The following is a 22,216-nucleotide window of genomic DNA, read 5'->3' as shown; positions in this document are numbered from 1 at the left end:
AAATTTTAAAGTCCTGAATTTATTACCACGTCGGGATAGACAAAGAAAGTTCGAAAATATTGTATTGACCTCACTGTATGAAAATATCAGACAAATTACAACAGTAAAATTCAAGGGCATAATTAACCTATTATGATATATACCAACGGAATATCATGATTTCTTTAAATCCCTTTCACATACACAAAATGTAGATAAGTAGTAAATTGATTTGTAGGTTATGTTTGTAATGTTGTACGTTATGTAGTTAAAAAATGTTTTGAATCGCGTAAATTATTTTTCTAAAGTGTTTTAAATATATGTAAAATAAATTGAGTATTGTTTTTTTCAATTTGAAGCATCTTAAATTATGTTGAATGGACTTGGACTCCTTCAAATTTTATAATGAATTTAGTTAATAATTTTGACAATGCCCTAACTCCATTCGTAGTTAGAAAACGCATATTATTAACTTAATAATTGTCACTATTTTAATAGAAACTGTAAATTTAAACCTTTAGATACATTTAAGCATAGTTTAACTCTTTAGTATCCCTTACGTATATTTTTAATTGCATTGAAACGCAAACCCTTCAATATCTCGATTCCAACATAAATGGAGTTAGGTCACTTTTAAAATAAAAGGCTTATATATTAGAATGGACGAAAAAAATATAAAAAGTAGGGTTAGGTATGTCATATGTAAATTCCCCAATCCCCGCTAAGGTTCTGTCCCTGGACCCCAATTATGTACCGAATATGTCCTCGCATTCGTAATAAAATATTAATAAAAAATAGTATATGCAACTAGTGCGAAGTTGTCGATTGACCACTCGAGCGAATTGACCAACTTCGCTCTCGTAAGTAATCGACAACTTTCCGCACTAGTTGCATAATATACTATTTTGTTATCAAATTAAATGACGAACAAGATTTAGAAAGTATCTTATTGTGTTTCTTAGATACCTTTACGAGTGATCTTGAAAATTCCTTTTTTTTAATTTTCAATCATTTTTTTCAAACCACATATTGCATCAAACCTAAGTCTCGCATGTCTCGAATACGTTGCCAATACGTTCTATCTATGTAATATACCTAGTGGAACGTACGAAGTATGTTATTAAATTCGAGCAAGAAAAAAAAATAGAAAAAAAGAAACAGAAAAAAATAACAAATGGGTTTATACTACATGGCACATTATGGAAATTATTGATCGTTCTAGAATAATAATCTAATTTCTATAAGTATAGTAAACCGTTACAACGGATGTTGGGATAATCGTGTGATCTTATTTTTTTCCTACCTTTCAAACCTCCCCCTCCCACTCCGCCCCTTCCCAACCACTACCTCCTTCTCCTTCTCCTCCTTTTTTTACTGTTTTGTGTTTTTTTTTCTTAAATTTTATTACATTAATTACATGAAAGACAAATACAGGTATATATAATATTTTCGTGTAATGGTTGGATAAAACCGTTGAACCAGTTTCTATGCGAGATTTCCGCTGGCCAATTCATTGCTCCGGGATATGAATGCGAATTCTTGGTTAGCAAATCAGCGGTTCACGGTCTTTCAAAAGCTTCTCGTTCATGGCTTGTTGAACCGGCTGACATAAATCTCTTCAATACCAACGTTCTTCGTGTATTGACGCCTAGTCACACAGCTTACGAGATTTGCATTTGAATTTTTTTTTTTTTTATCAAAGACGGATTGTAAATCAAAAGTTTGATTGTCTTTCCAAATTATCCGATATATATTAATATTTTTATTAAAAAAAAAAAAAAAAAAAAAAAAAAAAAAAAAAAAAAAAAACAAGAAATAAATAAATATATCTCGTATTTGTATAAAAAGTATTGCATTCAATTATATAAACAAATTTTAATTCGTTTCTCTCATTTTTTATTATATTCGAAAGATAATAATTAGATAATGTAATTATTATGTAAGAAAAATTATTTCATCGATTAAATGTGACGTATTCAGTTTGTCATGTTTCTTTTTTTTTCTAATTGTACTTTAATTAATAATTTTAATGCAATTTTCCTTGTGTGATAAAATCATTACTTTTAAATATTTAAAAAATTCAGACCTAAAATATAATTTATTTATTATTAAATAAAAGTTTATAATTTAATTACACGATGAACAATAATAATAACAAGGAAGGAACAAAGTTGATAATAAATCAAATTTTTTTCTTCAGTCGTTTCAAAAAAAAAAAAAAAAAAAAGAAATACAACCTACATAACACAAAAACTTTCTAAAAATTTTCTAAAACATTTCTTTAAAAAGTTTTAAATCTTTCAAAAAGATTTCTAAAAAATCTTTCTACAAGGTGAGAATGACCGCGTTCAGAGACTTGCAAAAGATTAGAATGATGCCTGCAAGGTTTCTAAAAGAGTTTTTGGAAATATTTTACGAAACTTTCACTGAAAGATTTTAAAATCTTTTGTGTTATGTGGGAATAAATGGATAAATTTCATATTTACATTCTTATATAAATTATTATATATTATAAATTAAAAAAAAAAACAAACAAACAAATAAATTATATACAAAAAGAAATGTATAATTAAAATTATAAAATTTTTCTTAATGACTTTTTTCGTGCGTTAGGTGCAAAATTATTCAACCTTTCTCTTAAAAGATTCAAAACTTTTCAACTCTTGTAAAAATTTAATAAAATTTGTTTTATTAAATTTAAGAAATAATATCCTCCCACCCCACTTCTAAAAGAATCCAATCTCGAATAGATAAATCGATTAACGAAAATCACGGATTTTTTTTTTAGGCAAAACCACAGTGAGATAGAAAAACGAAGAAGAGACAAGATGAATACATACATCACAGAACTGTCAGCTATGGTGCCAATGTGTCACGCTATGTCAAGGAAATTAGACAAGTTGACTGTATTACGAATGGCTGTTCAACATTTAAAAACAATCCTGGGTGCTGTTACCTCATATACTGAGGGTCATTACAAGCCAGCATTTCTCAGTGATCAAGAACACAAAACATTAATACTTCAAGTAAGATATTTCATTTTTAACATTTATATTAGATTGCTGCGTATAAAATTTCAGATTTTTAAGTGAATATATAATAGTGCATATCTTTTTACAAAAGCTATTTATTTAACACATTGAGCGCCATACTCATCTTCAAGGAAGTCCCCGTTAGGCCACACTCATTTTCAAAGAAGTCGTTTCCGTCAGGCCACGAGCACCGCTTAGATATAGCATGTTAAACGCTGTCAGTCATCGGTGGCTGACGTGGCGCTCGATGTGTTAATCAAAATATGCTCCATTCGCTTTAATATACACTTCCCAAAAAGATTTTAAAACATAAGTGCTTTTAAGTGCTTTTTTCTTGTTTCTAAAGGTTTACATTCTTAATAATTTTCTTAAAAAATCATTATCGTAATACTTCTATAACAATAGTTTATATTAATGAATAATCTACTATAAATTTAAGTTTATATTAATAAATATAGTTTATTAATATTAATTAATATTCAATAGTTTTGTTACTTCCTCTGCGAAATATATTTTCAAACACATACGAATATTCTTCGCAAGTAGTCGGATAAGTGACACCCCAATACGGGTGACGCAGCCTGATCAGAAAATTTACTGGCAACCGAATACGGGCGACATGGCAGTCAGAGTGATAAAAGAGTTTATGTCAAAAACAAAAATATAACGAAAACAAGAAAAGAAACGTTTGCATGTAAAAAAAGAATAACTTTTCATATGCACTAACCTAATATATAGAGTAGGTAAGAAAAGTATTTGCACACCTATCAATTTAAAATATAATGAAATTAATCGTTTATACAAAATTAGTTAACAAAGTACAATTTTTCACAAGATTTTATTTCAAATTATATATATTCTATATATTCAAATATATTCATAAATAGTTAATCGTATAGTCTCATTAACATAAGATTTACGAACGTGTTTCGTTCTTTGATTTTTAATGACTTGTAAACATCGTTTGAACGATAGAATTGATTTAATGGGAAGAAATAAATATTTACGTATATATTTTATTACGTAACTAAAAACCAACGCATGTTTTTTCAAAAATAATAAACACACATATATATAGTAGTTAAATTATAGACTTATAGACTATATAAATTATTTTACTACATAATAGGTCAGTAAGTATGAAATGTTTGATTACCTAAAGCCTCAGGTTTGATACCAGATATCTCCGATATTTCATTTCGATTGTCCTTTATTTTTTTCGCATTAAAAAGGTTCGCCATCTAGCTTTCAGATGCACTCTTTTGTTTTAAATAGTCTATCGTATTGTCGTTTGGGGGTTTAATAATGTAAGCCATGGATAAGACACAAATGCGAGTAATTTTGGAATATGAGTTCCGTCGTGGAACTAATGCAGTGCAGAAAAGCCGAAATGTTAACGAAGTGTTCGGCAAGGATGTGGCTAACGAACGTACAGTATTTCGACGGTTCAAAAAATTCCGATCTGGAGATTTTGATCTTCAAAATGAGCCACGCAGGTGGCCTAAGAGAAAGACGGATGACGACCAACTGAAAGCTGTAGTGGAAGCAAATCCATCTGAAACGACCCCTGGACTAGCAGCAAGGTTTGAAGTTACCATCCCAACAATATTAAGTCATCTGAAAGCACTCGGAAAAGTAAAGGAACTGGATAGGTTTGTTCCGCATGGCTTGAGCAAGCGTCAGCAACGAAACTGCTTCGAGGCTTGCTGTTCTTTGGTATCAAGACTAAAAGGCGATCCATTTTTGCACCGGATAGTCACGTGCGATGAAAAGTGGATACTTTTTGATAATCGCAAGCGTTCAGCACAATGGTTGGACAAGGATGAAGCGCCAAAACACACCCCAAAGCCGAGTATACACAAAAAAAAAACTAATGGTGTCTGTTTGGTGATCCAGCACGGGTGTTATACACTATAGTTTTATGAGACCTGGGCAATCGATAACGGCGGACCTCTAATGTGAACAGTTAGAAGAAATGATGAGGCAGCTGCAAATTAAGCAGCCGAGATTGGTCAACAGGGACAGACCAATCCTTCTGCAGGACAACGCTCGACCACACGTCTCAAGATCGACATTACTTAAACTACAGGAACTGGACCTGGAAACACTTTATCACTATCCGTACTCGCCAGATCGTGCACCACCCGATTACCATTTTTTCCGAGCTTTAGACAATTTTTTGCAAGGAAAAGTATTTAATTCCCAACATGCGGTGGAAAATGCCTTTCGCGATTTTATCACCAGCTGCTCTCCAGATTTTTTCGCTAGCGGTATTAATAAGCTATCGGTAAAATGGCAACGTTGTATTGCTAGTTTAGGTGCATATTTTAAATGATTATATTATTTATTGCCCGAGATATAGTAAAGCAAACTTTCGGTTTCAAATCAGACATTTTATACTTAATGATCTAATATATAGTAATTAAATTAATAATGAGTCAAATTGACTATAAATCTAGTCTTAAATTACATTTACATAAAGAGATAATTTATTTTCTTGAATATTAATTATTTTTTTTATTAACAGTGAAAATATTATTTAAAAAGATATATATACATATACAGGATGATGCACTAACTCTTGCCACTTAAGTGTTGAAAATTATGATAGTAGCAAGAAAGTTTTGTATTTAATGTTGCACATCATTGGATTTGTCTTGACAGTAACTATCAAAAAATAAGTATTAAAATAAAGCATTGTATTTAAAAAAAACAAAGTTTACCTACAGATCTTGAAAGATACTGAATGTATAAAAAAGACAACTAACGTTACGTTATAGTCCTGAGTCTTTCATGCTACTTTTCTGTTACTGTTATATTTTCGGAGGTATTTAGGTGGCAAGAATTACTGTGAATCACCCTGTATATAATAGTAATTAAATTTTGAATGAGTCAAATTGATTGTAAATCTTGTAGTAAAATTCATTTATAAAAAAAGTTTCATTATTTTCTTGAATATTAATTTTTTTTTAACTAACGTTGAAAATAATAATTTAAAAACTAATATATATTTAACAGTAATTAAATAAATAGTATTAATAATAATTAATAAATATTATAATATTGTAATAGTAATAAAATAAATAGTATTAATAGTAATTAAATTTTTAATCAGTCAAATTGTTTTCGTAAATCTGATATAAAAATACATTTATAAAACGAGTTACTTTATTTTTTTGATTATTTTCTTTTTTTTCTTGTATTGTTTAAACTATAAGTGAAAGTATTATTTGGTATTACTAATGAAAAGTAAAAGATCAAATTCTCACGAGCGGTAAATGCTTAAGAATCGTATAAGGAATACGGTGATCATTGATTTCTTTTAATGAGGATAACAAAAACGTTGAGTATATTTTAACGATGTAAATAAGAAGAAGAAAAAGATCAAAAAGAAGTAGGAGAAATAATAGAAGAAGATGGAGAAGAAGAGGAATTTTTAAATGCTTGTCTCATTATTATTATGATTATTATTATTACCAAATGCAAGTAGAATTAATGTTCCTAGAAAATCGTATTTCGCGGGATTCCCGTAGCTCGATAGGTGGCCATTCATCTATTACTCTAACTTATACACGTTTGAAACAAAAAGTGTGAGAGTAAGAAAGAGAAAGAGAGAGAGAAAGAGAGAGAAAGTTTAAGTTAGTTTACGTATTTGTGCATAGGTATGTATACGTGTATGTGTATGCTTATGTACAAACACGGTATAAGACTTCCTGGTAACTTCCAAGTGGTTACGTAATTCTAAATGCCGATATTACGTGTACCTTATAGTATTAGTACGTTTTTGTCTCAAGATACTCTCTCTTTCTCTCTCTAACACCTTCTAATTTATGTCATTTATCATTTATTTTTTTGTATTTTTTGTATTTTCTATTTTTATACATTTACCTTTATATATATATGTATATTAATTTCAATTACGTATTATACATTTATATAGAATTTTTAAATTCTAAGTAAAAACAAAGAAACAACAAGAAGAGAAAGAAAAGTTACATAAGGATAATATAAATTACTTATTCTTGGAATAAATAAATTATTATTTCGTAGAACTAACTTATACGAAAACTATATACAATTTTTAAATTATAGGTAAAAATAAACAAAAAAAAAAAAAAAACAAAAAAAAAATAGAAAGAATTATAAGAATAATAAAAAATAAATTAATAATTTGTCGAATGAATTTATATAAATAAATAATAGTATTATATAATTTAATAATAATATTAATACTATAATAATAATAATAATAATAATATAATATAAATAAATATAAAATATATATGATATAATAAAATTAAATATATTAAATACTATAAAAAAATTGAATATAATATATATATATATATAATATAATATAATTATATATAAAAATATTATTTCGTAGAATTTAAATGAAAATACTATACAACTTTTATAATTCTAAGTAAAAACTTAAGACCAAAAAAGAAAAAAAAAGAAAGAATTATAAGGATAATAAAAGTAATAAAAATTATTTAACTTTATCGTAGAACTTATATAAAAACACTATAAAAATTTTATAATAATAAGTAAAAAACAGGACCAAAAAAAAAAGAGAAAATTACAAAGGTATTATAATAGAAATTATTTATTCGTAGAACAATAAACAAACAAAAAAGAGAAAGAGTAATAAAGATAATCAAAATTTTTTATAATTATAAGTAAATACAAAAACAAAAACAAAAATAAAAAAACAAAAAAGAGAAAAAAAAAGAATAATATAAATAATAAAAATTATTGAACTTTTTTGTAAAACTTTTAACAAGCATTGACTTTCGTTAATAGCTTTTGCAATGTTGTTTCTTGTCTTCTCTCTCTCTCTTTCTGTCTCCCTCTCTCTCTCTCTCTCTCTCTCTCACTCTCTCATTCTCTCTCTCTCTCTCTCTTTTTCTCGACAAAATGTAGAGATAGAACCGAGGCAAAATCCATGGGTAACCTTTCTCCCGCGTGCTACAGATTTTTCATCGATCTTAAGTCTCGTGCCAGCGAAAGGGAAGGAAAGAAAAGAGAAGGGAAGGGAAGGGAAGGGAAGGGAAGGGAGGGGAAGGGAAGGGAAAGGAAAGGGTTAGTATACCAAAGCACATAGATTTATGGTATATACCAGGTAACATACTTCTCTCTTTCTCTTTCTAACATATGTCTTAACAGTACCCATGCAATACTCACAATCAGTATAATACTTAGGTCAACTATTCACCTACGCTTTTGATTTTGAACCAATTAACGTTATTTTCCAACTAACTAAAAGAGAGTATATTATAGTGTATATATAGGAAAGTATACATTACATGCAATTATACATTGTCGGTTACTACTTTCAAACGTAACAAATAAATACGAATTTAATGATCTCTCGTAATAATTGATAAGTCAACTAACATGGCAGTTATGTTACAAGTCTAGACGAATTATTATACGATTACAATATGATATATATTTGCATGTATGTAATTGGATGATAATATTGAAATATAATCAAACAACGTTTATACATATACTTTAGTCCAGTCATCTTATGTTAGTCAAAATTAGGTAAGAATTTCGGAATTTGAGATACTGAGCTATAAATTCGTATAAACTTGTATTTTAACATTCTAAAAGTTGTCTTAAAACTTACATATGGTAAGGTGTACGGGACTATTAAAATGTAAGGTCAAAGCTCACAAAAATCGATTTTTTGCACATTTTTTGCAAATATCTCGTTTCCTATGGGTTTTTCGCTATTTGTATTAATTATCAATATTGTAGAGGATTAAATTCCCTACAACTTTTGTACGATAAATTTTTTTATACGTTTAATCGTTTTCGAGATAGAGGGCGGAGAGCTCGCGGTTAGAGCATCATTTAAGGTCAACCGGTAGTCCCGGTCAAAAACACGCAATATAAAGTTTATTATTTATTGATAAATACATAATAATAATTAATTTTTATTTATTACTAACTATTACCTTATATATAATAATTTTGTTTATTAATTAAATATCTATCTATTCAATAACATTTATGACCGATTCCTAAAATTAAAAAATAACTAAGGGACAAACTTTAATTACATTTTATTTATATCCTAATTTTCACTCTAAATACATTTTAAATAGAAAATAATTAAATACATCTTCTTTAAAATCTGTAAACTCTTAAATTCTGTCATAACGTTAAAAATTGTACTATTTTATATAGTATCATTTTAGCCAGTAGGGACAGATGTTCAATTGTATTCAATGAATAATGAATAATGTTAATTGTAAATAACATTATTCATAATAATATATATTCATTAAAATAATAATAATAATTCTAATAATAATTACTAATTTACTTCTTACTTAATCATAATAATTATTTATATTTTAATTGTTAATTGTAATTGTAATATTGTTAATTGTTGTTCAATTTAAGTATTTTCCTTAACAATTCTATAACCATTGGGGAAGGTAAGTGTTATTAAATAAATTGAAACTTAATTAAAAATAGATACGCAAGTAAAATAATTATTAGATATAATGTAACAGTTATTAATAAATAAAAATTATTATTAATTATGTATTTATCACTAATTAATAAACTTAATATTGCGTGTTTTTGACCGGGACTACCGGTTGACCTTAAATGATGCTCTAACCGCGCACTCTCCGCCGTGTATCTCAAAAATGATTCAACGTATAAAAAAATTTTTTTGACAAAAGTTGTAGGGAATTTAATCCTCTACAATAATGATAATTAATACAAATAGCGAAAAACCCATAGGAAACGAGATATTCGCAAAAAAATGTGCAAAAAATCGATTTTTTTGAGCTTTGACCTTAGATTTTAATAACCACATACACCCTACCATATGTAGGTTTTGAGACAACTTTTAGAATGTCAAAATACAAGTTTATACGGATTTATAGCTCAGTATCTCAAATTCCGAAATTCTTACCTAATTTGACTGGACTACTTATACAGGACGAATCTTGTAACTGGGACGGGTAATAACTACTTTTTAAGTAACAATAGAGAAAAATGATTAGAAAAGAAGTTATATGGCACATCACATGTCACCTTCCTGTGACCTTACTTTTTTTGAAAATGCATCGATGCACCTGCTAGATGCAGTTGCACTTTTTTTTTAAAATGAAACTTTATATTTTTTTTTAAACTGTTCGATTCCTTTTTTTATTCTGCGTTAAAAAGTATTAAGTGAAGGTCATTGAAATGTCAATAGTTTACGAGATATTTGAAGTTTTATATCAGTAATGTTTTTCATTAGAATAAGTGTTTGAATATTCCTCCGTTGCATTCTAAGCATTCTCTAACGCGCTTTTTTACATTTTTCATTACATTTTTTAATTGATATTGGAACAATACCTTGTTATACGCTCTTTTAAATCATATATCTATATATATATATAAAAATTCGGTGTCACAATGTTTGTCTTCTAATAACTCCGTAACTTTTACTCGATTTTAATGAAAATTTTTTTATAATTTTGTTTGATTTGTTTTGACTTAGAATATAGAATAGATTTTATCAAGATTATTTTTCTTTTTTATTGGAAAATTAAATAATTTATTATATAGAGGTAATTTTTCTTCTCTAGTTTCTGTAAATATTCAATAGACGGCGCCGTATTTCATTTCATTTTTTCAGATTTACGTAAGATATAACCTTGTTTTTTCGATTTTTTTCGTGTATTTTAGTATATAACAAACAGATGAATTATTAAATCACATAAAAACTAAGTATCAATTAATAATTTAACAACAATCGTATAGACAATTTAAATAAATTTATTTTTCCCCGTTTGCTTCTTCAAAATTCTATTATAACAATCGCATAGTTTAAAGTGAAATAGAAAAAAGGTAAAATATAAACATTTAAGTATGTAGCTTAAGATCTACGATAATATGGACCACTTTTTAATAGCACGATACGCACGAACGATAATCGAATAACGTTTGTGGAAGGGACACAATCCAACTAGCCTACCATAATTTCGATTCACTTCAGATTCCGTTACGCAGCTGAGCACAGAGAGTTTGAAACGGTGGTTAGCCAGTTGCATGCATTTCTCATTGTCCTGTGCATGTAACTATGTAAATACATACATATAAATATAAATATATATATATATATATATATATATATATATATATATACGTATACATAGGTGTATACATACATACAAGTTAGTTTTATCTACTATTGTAACTTTTCTTAACATTCACTCTCTCTTTCTCCCTCTCTCTCTTTCTTTTCTTCTTTCTCTTTTATTTATCACAGATAAAAGGTGATACTTGAACGATTCTATCTCTCACTTTTTCTTTTTCTTTTTTTTTTTTCTATGTAAGTACACTACTATAAAGTAAATATATATATATTTCCTTTGGTGTAAAAGTGACCACGCCCAAAATACCAGACTTCAACGTTATTGTCGTGACTGCATGAGTTTATAATTGCAGCATAAAGTTTCATTGTGAATTGCCTCGTATTTCTTCTGTACCTAAACGTCGATATGATATTATTTGTATATCCGGTTTTTGACTATACGCGAATAAATAAAGTTATTCGTGTTTATTTCGATCATATTTGACTGATATTTTACTATTTGTATAATAAGGATGAACATGATTTTCAGTTGAATTAGTTTTTTAATAAATATTTTAGCCGTTTATTTCGAAATTGGCCTAACTCAATTTTCCCCAAAATCGTGTTAGCTACCCTAATAGTTACATTTTTACATGATCTTTTCATTCTGAGGCCATTTCTTAATAATATATTGGGTCTACAAGTAAGTTTCCAGCGTTTTAAAAAAATAAAATTTAAGGGTTTATTCTGATAAAAGATACAATTTTTTCCCGTCTTTCTGACAATTTGTGAATTCTGAATTAAAAATAGTTCTCGTCTTTTGAGCCTTAGAACGTATTGAGCCAATTTTTGATTCCCTATACTGAAATGAAGCGCATTTCGGTAAGAGCGTTCTGCATCGACCGAAACAAGTGGTAGTCGGATGGCGCCGAATCTTGACTATAAGACGGGTGAGGCAGAATATCTCATCCACTATTATCCATGTAGTTTTTGACCGGAGCAGCAACATGTAGCCAAGCGTTGTCGTGGTGAAAAATTACGGACTCGTGCGTGGTCTGTTATTCTGGTCATTTTTCCGCCAATGAACGGATTTATTTGCGCCAAATAAGCGTCATTTGCGGGAAACACTGCTTCTATTTTTTAATATGAAGAAAAGTGCAGCTGAGGCCTATAGCTTGCTTCCGAAAACTTACAGAGCGGAATGTATTGGTGAATCAACGTGTCGTGAGTGGTTCGAACGGTTAAAAAATAGTGATTTTGACGTTGAAGACAAGGAGCGCTCCGGAAAGCCGAAAAATTTTGAGGACGAGCAATTGGAGGCTTTGCTGGATGAGGATTCGTGACAAATTCAAGAAGAGCTTGCTGCATCATTTGGCGTCATACAACAAGCCATTTTCCTGCGCCTAAAAGCTTTGGGATTTATCCTAAAAGTTAGAAATTGGGTGCTGTACGAGTTGAAGCAGTGAGATGTCGAACGGCGATTTTGCATGTCAGAAATGTAGCTGCAGCGGCATAAAAAAAAGTCGTTTCTGCATCTTTTTGTCACTGGTGACGAAAAAGGGATCTATTATGATTATCCTAAACGCAAAAAAAAAAACATATGCAAAGCCTGGCGAGACGGCTAAATCGACGCCGAAGTGAAATATTCACATAAATAAGGTCATGCTCTGCATATAGTAGGTTCAGAAAGGTGTCATATACTACGAACTGCTTCCGAGTGGTCAAATCATCAAAGGACCATTTTATCGAGCCCAATTAATTCGTTTGAAGCGGGCATTGGTGGAAAAACGGCCAGAATATCAGACCAGGCACGAGTCCGTAATTTTTCACCACGACAACGCTTGGCTACATGTTGCTGCTCCGGTCAAAAACTACATGGATAATAGTGGATGAGAAATTCTGCCTCACCCGTCTTATAGTTCAGATTTGGCGCCATCCGACTACCTGTTGTTTCGGTCAATGCAGAGCGCTCTTTCCGGAATGCGATTTACTTCAATAGAGGGATCAAAATTTGGCTCAATACGTTCTTGGGCTCAAAAGACGAGACCTTTTTTTGGTCCAGAATTCACAAATTGCCAGAAAGATGGGAACAAATTGTATCTTCCAATGGACAATATTTCGAATGAAAAATATGTAACTATTTTTTCAGAATAAACCTTCAAATTTTATGAAAAAACCCTGGAAACATACTTTTAGACCCAATATATACTAAGATTCTCCCTTTTCTGATAAAATGTTGATTTAATATAATTCTAAATTATTTGATAAATTCGATCAAAACACAAAATAATATCACAATTACAATGAAATACATAAAATAATAATAAACGAAAAAATATAAAAAGCAAAGCTAGATTATGTCATATGTAAATGCGACAAAAAAAAACGTATGACGTGAATATATCGAAATAATGACGTTGCAATACAGCGATATCTATTGAAAACTTACAGTACCTAAAGATCTAGATAAGCTTTAAACTATAAATCATTAAATTAGCAATAAAAAATAAAATTAATCGCTATAAAAAGTATCCAATGTCCTTAGTTGAAAAAAATGACACAAAATTAAAAAAATTTCGTTAAGATCGGTTCAGTAGCTTCAAAGTTCATTGGAAACGAACAATGTGGAACTGAATTTGTATTTATAAAGATAAATTAGATGATGATGATTAAACAAATTGTAATACTTTGAATGAATGATTAAAAATAAATTATATAACCTTTCTAATCATTTATTTATCTAATGTTAGAACAATACTAATAAATATAATAACGAAATTGTGGTAATGAACTAACAATTATAAAAATCATTAGACATCTTTCGAAGAATTTAATCGTACTATGAGATAATATCGTTTTGATTTTTTTCTTTTTTTTAAGACTATAATTCTCATAGATCATCGGCAATGGCAATGATGATAATTCTATGAACGATTTGATGAATCAGCAAGGAGACTTATCTATATGAAAAATATATTACGTAGTTAGTATTAATTTACATGACCGAGAATAGACACTTATAGACACATACAGATGTATTATTATATATTAACATAAATAAATATATTTTCCGCATTGTTTTCAAACAATGTCGATATTTTTTTACAGTTTTATTTTTTTCCCCTCTATTTTTTACATTTTTTGTTTCTTTGTTGTTAGTAATTTTCTTTTATTTTTTATTGTAAGTTTTTTACGAGAAATATTGTTGTTGCATTGTAAGCAATAAAAGTAACTTAGTGTTAAGGAGTCGTCATGTGCGTAGTTATTAATAATTCTTTTTTTTAATTCTCTTTTGATGAGTTTCTTTTTTTATTACCATCATTGATTTAATTAATTATTCGAATAATGATCAAATTTAATGAAATTATTATTTTTTAATTTATTTAATAGATACACGTTACCTAAGTACGTTCCTTTTTGTAATCTTTATCGAAATTTTCATGAATGCATACACATATATACAATACATATATCGTTATACTAATACAATCGTTAATGTGTTAACAAGATTTTAAGTATTTTAACTTTAAACTCTAATAATACTATTATAACAAATGTGTCGAAATTTTAATTTGTAATTAATTTCAAAATTTAGTTTACTGTTTTTTTTAATTGTTTTTTTTTTTTACATTATTTTAGATAAGTTTTTGTTTTATCGTTCGTTCGGAAAGCTTTTCCGAAAAGTTTAAAGATAATAATAATAAAAGAATAAAAAATAAAACGATATAGGATATTGCGAGTGTTTGTTTGTATTTAAGGGGACACGTCAACAAAAAAATCGATTTTTTTCTTTTTCGATATTCTGAAAGAATATTATTTCAAAAATATTTCTTCAAATTTTGGTAAAGAACCGCGCATTATTTACGAAACTGTAGTAGTTTAAACTGAGCGCGCCGTATCGCTCCAAGTAAGTGTCCAAAAATTTAAACTTTAATTTCTCCTATTCCCGTTTTTAACCCTTTCGCTACGGGACGGATCTCCGCCGAGGTACTCCCGCAGTACGGCGCGCTACACCGAAACGGTGCACGCAACGTTCGAGCCGGTGTCGTAAGACTTATGATCGAGGCATTTGGTTTATTATTGAAGCCCGTAAAAAACAAATGATGCAAAACGAAAGACTCATGCGGCATGTTTAGAGTGAGATACTCTGTGCATAGCAACTGCAGGCGCTTATCATATATACAATTACGCGACATCTTTAGCGGGAGCGACTATAGTCGCCCGTAGTACCTGAGCGGCATCACATGGAAAGCGACTATAGTCGCCCGTAGTACCTGAGTGGCATCACATGGAGAGCGACTATAGTCGCTCGTAGTAGCGAAAGGGTTAAAACGGTTGCCCTCGCTGCGTCCAGACCATTTATCCGATCCTTACCAAATTTTGTACAGTAATACAAGATACACGTATCTAGGGAATGAACGGAAGGATTTTTTTGAAAAAATGCCAATCTTTTTTTTCTTTTCTTAAAAACTCGGCGATTTTTCTGCAAAAATGTCAATTTTTTCGTAAAAAGTCGACTATTTTGAGAAAAATTAAAAAATCAAAATTTCCTGCCGTTCATTCCCTGCGCCAACATTTCTACTAAAGGATAACACTCGGTTTTTATGTTTCTGATGAACCAATTTTTGCCAGTGAGGGCAATCGAAAATCACCTTTTTTTTTTGGACTCTTAAAAAAGTGGCCACAGACGACACAATTTACAATATTTTTACACACACAAAATTGTGAATATAGTTCAGATATATAACTGACATATGCCAACAATTTGTATTGATATTAATAAAACTGGCTGCAAAAAAAATTCACAAAAAAACCGCTTTTTTTTTTGCACTCGAAGGTGACGTGTCCCCTTAAAAAGAAAATTATGTAATACGTATAGGTGCATATTTCCTGAGTAAGAAAAAAAATATACATAAAAAAAAAGTTAAAAAAAAATCTTAGCATATGAGAGTAAGCAATTATGTTCATTATTTATTGTGTCATGTATAAATATGTATAGTATATATATACTAGAATTCTCCGGTCAAGTGTTGCTGTGACTTTGTTATAAAACATTGATTTAATATAGTGGGTTTTTCTATAAGTTTTGCGGTTCGATAAGAAAAACACAATTTTATGGTTTAAAATACACTTTATTATCCAGTATAGTCTCCCTGAACATCAATACACTTGTTCCAACGAGATTCCAAATTATGAATTTCATCCCTGAAGTGAGAATCTGGAAGGGCTGTAAAATACGCTTCCACAGCTGTTATGACCTCATTATGTGATGAAAAACGCTTTCCACGCATGATTTTTTTTTAGGTCTGGAAACAGATGGAAGTCTCTAGGGGCTAAATGTGGTGAATACAGTGGATGCCTCAACAATTCGAACTTTAATTCATGGATTTTAGCCATTGTCAAAATGGCTCTTGTGACACGGTGTATTGTCCTGATGAAAAAGGATTTTTTTCTTCTGAAAACCGGGTCATTTTTCACGAATTTTTTCCTTCAGCTGGTCTAAAAGGCTACAATAATATTCAGAATTTATTGTTTTACCAGTTTGCAAGTAATCCACAAACAAAATTCCTTTCGCATCCTAAAAAACTGATGGTAACACCTTCGCCGATTTCTGGACACGAATTCGTTTCGGAGCCGAAGAACCAGGTTTACACCACTCTTTAGCCTCTTGTTTTGATTCAGGATCATGGTGATAGACCCAAGTCTTATCCATAGTGATGAATCGACGCATAAAATCCACTTTATCCTTTCGAAAATGCTCTAAGTGTTGCTGAGAAAGTCGCATTCGAATGTGTTTTATTTCCATTGTTAGCGAATACGGCACCCATTGTGCCCACAGCTTTTTGAAAACCAATACTTCAGTCAAAATATTGCTTACACTGCCCAATGAGATGCCTAAGGCTTCTACTAAATATCTTTCAGTCACTCGATGATTTTCCAATATGATATCCTGTATTTTTTCTACGATTTCCGGTGTTGTTGCTGTTTTTGGACGTCTGATTGAAGACGAAGAGTCCTTATACACTTTCAAAATTCGTTCATAAATTTCCTTTGCTTTTAAACATTCCAAAAATAAAAATTCAATCATTGCACGATACTTGATTTTTTCAATGTAAAAAAATACTGTTACACGTCGATACTAAATGGCTTGTAAACAAAGAATGAATTAACAGATTAAAATGAAACTTTACATACGTTCATATGAAGAGTGCACCAACATAACAAAAAAAAATTTATGCTAGTAGCAACCTCCGCTCTTATCGAACCGCAAAACCTATTGGAAAGCCTAGTAATTCTAAACAATTTAATACAATGAAATTAATATTCACTAATAATTTCTGGGAATTCAAATTAGGCATAAAACAACATAATATTTTTAATTTATACAATGTATAATATATAAATAATAACACACAAGATAATACCACAATTAGAATGGAATACATAAAGTAATAATACAATAAAAAATAGAAAAAAGTAAGGTTATGTTCTATATAAATTAGAAAAAAACGTATGAGACGTGAATATATTGAAATAATTGAATTGTAATATAGTGCCTTCTATTGAAAACATTCAGTAACTAAAGATAGTTTCAGTTCATATATAATATAATATATTGTATAATATTTTAATTCCTTATTTGAAAACGTTTCGATACATTATATAACATCTGGTATCTTATAAATAGATAATTATTGTAATTTGCAATCTGTTAAATCAGTAAATGGTTTTTTTTTATTATACACAACATTTTGTTATAACTAATATTTATGTATACAGACGGATTATACGTAATACTTTTTAAAAATTATTATTTCATTTCATATATAAATATGTAACAAAAGAATATATTTCAATGAAAATATATATTTTATGATTTTGTTAATTTTTGCTTTTTCTTCTGGAAAATTATTTCGGTAAATAATGATTTGTATATAAAAAGAAATTTTCTACAAATTTCGAGATAATAATAATATTAATAATAATAATAATAATAATATATGTATTTGTAAAAATATTACATTAATTAGTTACTGTCATGTACAAATATATAGGTTTTTCATTCAATATAACAATTAAAAAAAACAGTAAGATGACAATAATTTATAAAAAACAAATAACAATTTTTTCTTTCAAATTACCAATTACAAAATATATTGAACTAAGATTAATAATCAATGCAAAGTAGCAATTTTAAGAGTTATTTTCAAAGTTTTCAATGCGTTCAAAATTGATTTAGTACTAAGATTTACGGTTTTCCTTTGCAGAAGTTCACTTTTGATATTTTTTAATGTAATTGCTGGACTGCGTTCTATTATTAATTAAATTTATGTGTTAAAACTTCGTCGGACAGTTTGAACATTTTTTTACTAAGCTCGTTTTCTATTTAAAAAAACAGCAGCATCATTTTTGTAACGTCTCAATACATTAGAGGCTGTATTTTTATTAATAACTGATATTTGCGCTGACTCGACTATTGTTTTACCTTCTTTTATATAGTTTTATTAAAATTTCTTTTTTTTTTCTAAACCTATCTTGTTGTTTATTGTTGAAATACGATATCTTTTCCGTTCAACAACAAAATTTTCTACACTTTCATCACTACTGCTATCAAAATCATTACTTGATTCCATAATTCTACCATAATTGGATCTCGTTGAGGAAATATTGTTCAAGTTACTGTTTAATTCATTATAAACATTGTCCATTTTATTAATTGGTGAATCACCTCATTTAATCTAATCATTGGAGAACTTAGTAACCAATAATAAATACCGATGATATCAATGATAAATAGTTATCATTGGTATAAGCCCATTGGTTGACAAGATATATAAATATATGTTTTTTTTATGAAGATGTCTTTTTCTAATTTTGTTTTATTAAATTCCAAAAATACTGACAGTGGTGTAGTGGACGTAAATCCGACGCATTTTTTAGCATATTTATTTATTTTTAAATATTATTATTATCTGAATTTAATTTTAAAAATACTGTTTTAAATATAATTGCACATAAATTTATGAAAATTAACTCAGCAACATTATGTGAATTAATTTATTAAATTATCATTCATTATTTTATTTCTAATTGTTTTTTTATTGTTATTTTGAAATGAAAAAGTTGTTATTTTGAAATTAAAAGTTGTTAATTTGAAATAAAAGAATTGTTATTATGAAATGAACAGTTGTTCATTTGAAATGAAATATTGTTATTTTGTCCTGAAATACCTATATTTATATATATATATATATATATATATATATATATATATATATATATATATATATATAATATATATATATATATATATATATATATATATATATATATATATATATATATATATATTGTATACGTGTATATATTTATAACACATATAAAAAACATTCCATGACATATGGGATACATTTATTTTGAAAATTGTACAAAAATATTATTGTATATATTTTATATGATATATACCACCGGCCTGTGACGGGGATCGAACCCGCGACCTTCGCTAAGAACATAAAAGTGCGATGCTCTTCCCACTGAGCTAACAGGCCTATAAATTTTAAAGTATTTATTACAGTATATATATTATACATATATATTATTTATTCTGATTTATTATTATATTATTATTATTTTGAATATTTAAATTATTATATTACTTATATTTATATTATTTATTATATTATATTTATTGTATTTATATTATTTATTATAATATATATCTTTTATATTTATATTATTATTTTTATTATTTATATAAATGAAGATATCTTTTTCTAATTTTGTTTTATTAAATTCTAAAAATACTGACAGGTGCGTAGCGGACGCAAATCAAATGCATTTTTTAATCAAATTTATTTATTTTTAAAGTTTATTATTTTCTGACATTAATTCCATAAATACTGTTTTATATATGACTACACATAAATTTAAAAAATTAACATTGCTCGATTATGTGAATTAGTTTTTTAAATTATCATTTATTATTTCATTTCTAACTGTTTTTCTAATTGTTATTTTGAAATGAATAAATGTTAATTTGAAATGAAAAATTGTTATTTGGACCTGAAAAATCTATATATATATATATATATATATATATATATATATATATAACAGTTGGGCTGAAAAGTCCATAAACTAACACACAGATGACATTATTAAGATTAAATCCATATTATTTTTTGTTAGTACTAATCTTCAAAAAATATGTGTATAAATTTCCCAGCTGTCGAGTAGTTGATTCCTGAGATGTAGCATTTTGAGTGAAGCGGCTTTTGTTATTTTCAAAAAGATGGATAACAAAGATTTTCGTGTGTTAATAAAACATTGCTTTTTATTGAAAAAAAAATACTGTTGAAGCCAAGGCTTGGCTTGATAAACATAATTCGGACTCTGCACCAGGAAAATCAACCGTTGAGAGGTTGCTTGCTAAGTTTAAAAGAAGTGAAATGAGCGTCGTAGATGATGCATGCAGCAGACGACCGAAAAAGGCTGTTACTGACGAAAACATCAACAAAGTCCCCAAAATATTTTTTAATGACTGTCAAGTAATGTTGATTAGATTAGCTGAGACTCTAAAGATATCAAAGGAACGTGTAGGACATATAATAAATGAATACTTGGACATGCGAAAGCTGTGTGCAAAATGGGTGCCGCCCGTGCTCACAATCGATCAAAAAAACGATGACAAAGTTGTATGAATTGGGCTTCGAATTGCTTCCTCATCCACCGTATTTTCCAGGTCTGGCCCTCAGTGACTTTTTTCTGTTTGCAGATCTCAAAAGAATACTCGCTGGAAAAAAATTCAGCACTGATGAAGAGGTAATTGCCGAAACTTAGGTTTATTTTGAGACTAAAGAGAAATCATACTATAAAAATGGTATCGAAAAATTATATGACCGCTTTATATTGTTGTATTGCTCTTGAAGGCAACTATATTAAATAAAAAAATTGATTTTTATTAAAAAAGTGTGTTTTACTATGTTAGCCAACAGCCTTTTCAGTCCAAGTGTTATATATATAAAAGAAAACTGAACAAAAATAAAATAAAATAAATAATAATAATTTAAACAATTGTAAACTAGAACAAACAAATTGTCCAATTGAAAATAGTTGCATTATAAACAAGGAGAAGATGATAGGTAACATGGTTATAGCAACATTGTTAAAACAGTTGTATTAGTTGCACGTTATGTAATTTCAATTAAATGCTTGTTTTCAATGACGTAACGGTCAACTTCTCCTGTTTCAGGCCGCGGAAGGCTTCGTCTTCGTGGTGGGTTGCGATCGTGGAAGAATTCTCTACGTATCCGAGTCGGTCTCGCAAACTCTCAATTACTCTCAGGTACCTAATCACGATATAAGAAACAAACTCACGAGTTTGAGCTTTACGACAAGCTTAAACTTATGGTTTTAATGGTTGCGACATACAAATGGATACATATAATCGATATCATACTTTACATATATTGTCATATATTTGACTGTTAGATAATACATTATTTTATTTCATTATCTCTTCATCATTTATTATTATTATCGATTAGTATATCGATTTCATACATATATATTTGTAATTATATGTTTTTTTTAAATATATTTAAATAAAATTTAAATTTAATATATTAATAAATTTTATTTATTTATATTTTTTTAGGGCCGAGTCATAAGTAACTTCCGATGCTGCTATGTAGAATCTATTTTTCGTATTTACCCATTTTTAGGTCATTAAGTATGAAATGTCTGATTACCTGAAGCCTCAAGTTTAATATCAGATATCTCGAATATTTCATTTCGATTGTCCTTTATTTTTTTTTCATTAAGAAGGTACGCCATCTGGCTTTCAGATGCACTCTTTTGTTTTTAATAGTCTATCGTATTGTCGTTTGGGGGTTAAATATTGTAAGCCATGGATAAGACACAAATGCGAGTTATTTTCGAATATGAGTTCCGTCGTGGAACTAATGCAGTGCAGGAAAGCCGAAATGTTAACGAAGTGTTCCGCAAGGATGTGGCTAACGAACATACAGTATTTCGATGGTTCACAAAATTCCGATCTGGAGATTTTGATCTTTAAAATGAACCACGCAGGTGGCCTAAGAGCAAGGGGGAT

General features: G+C 28.7%; 1 protein-coding gene and 1 non-coding gene across 2 annotated transcripts in view; one reads left to right on the top strand and one right to left on the bottom strand.

Moving 5' to 3' along the window:
* cyc (basic helix-loop-helix ARNT-like protein cyc) overlaps positions 1–22,216 on the top strand; it is a 58,020-nt gene that overhangs the window by 21,308 nt on the left and 14,496 nt on the right. Inside the window, exons 3-4 of the mRNA XM_089171410.1 lie at positions 2,768–3,005; positions 21,356–21,448. Coding sequence (XP_089027536.1) covers positions 2,768–3,005; positions 21,356–21,448 — 331 coding nt within the window. The remainder of the gene's footprint in view (positions 1–2,767; positions 3,006–21,355; positions 21,449–22,216) is intronic.
* On the bottom strand, positions 19,573–19,652 carry TRNAK-UUU (transfer RNA lysine (anticodon UUU)). The gene is given in 2 exon segments: positions 19,573–19,610; positions 19,616–19,652. It is a non-coding gene; the product is annotated as a tRNA-Lys (tRNA).

The sequence above is a fragment of the Polistes dominula genome, unplaced genomic scaffold (genome assembly GCF_049000335.1).
Source record: "Polistes dominula isolate Pdom_NZ unplaced genomic scaffold, Pdom_raw_medaka contig_535, whole genome shotgun sequence".
Taxonomy (NCBI): domain Eukaryota; kingdom Metazoa; phylum Arthropoda; class Insecta; order Hymenoptera; family Vespidae; genus Polistes; species Polistes dominula.
Note: the sequence above shows the minus strand (reverse complement) of the source record. Positions and strands in the feature narration are given on the sequence as shown.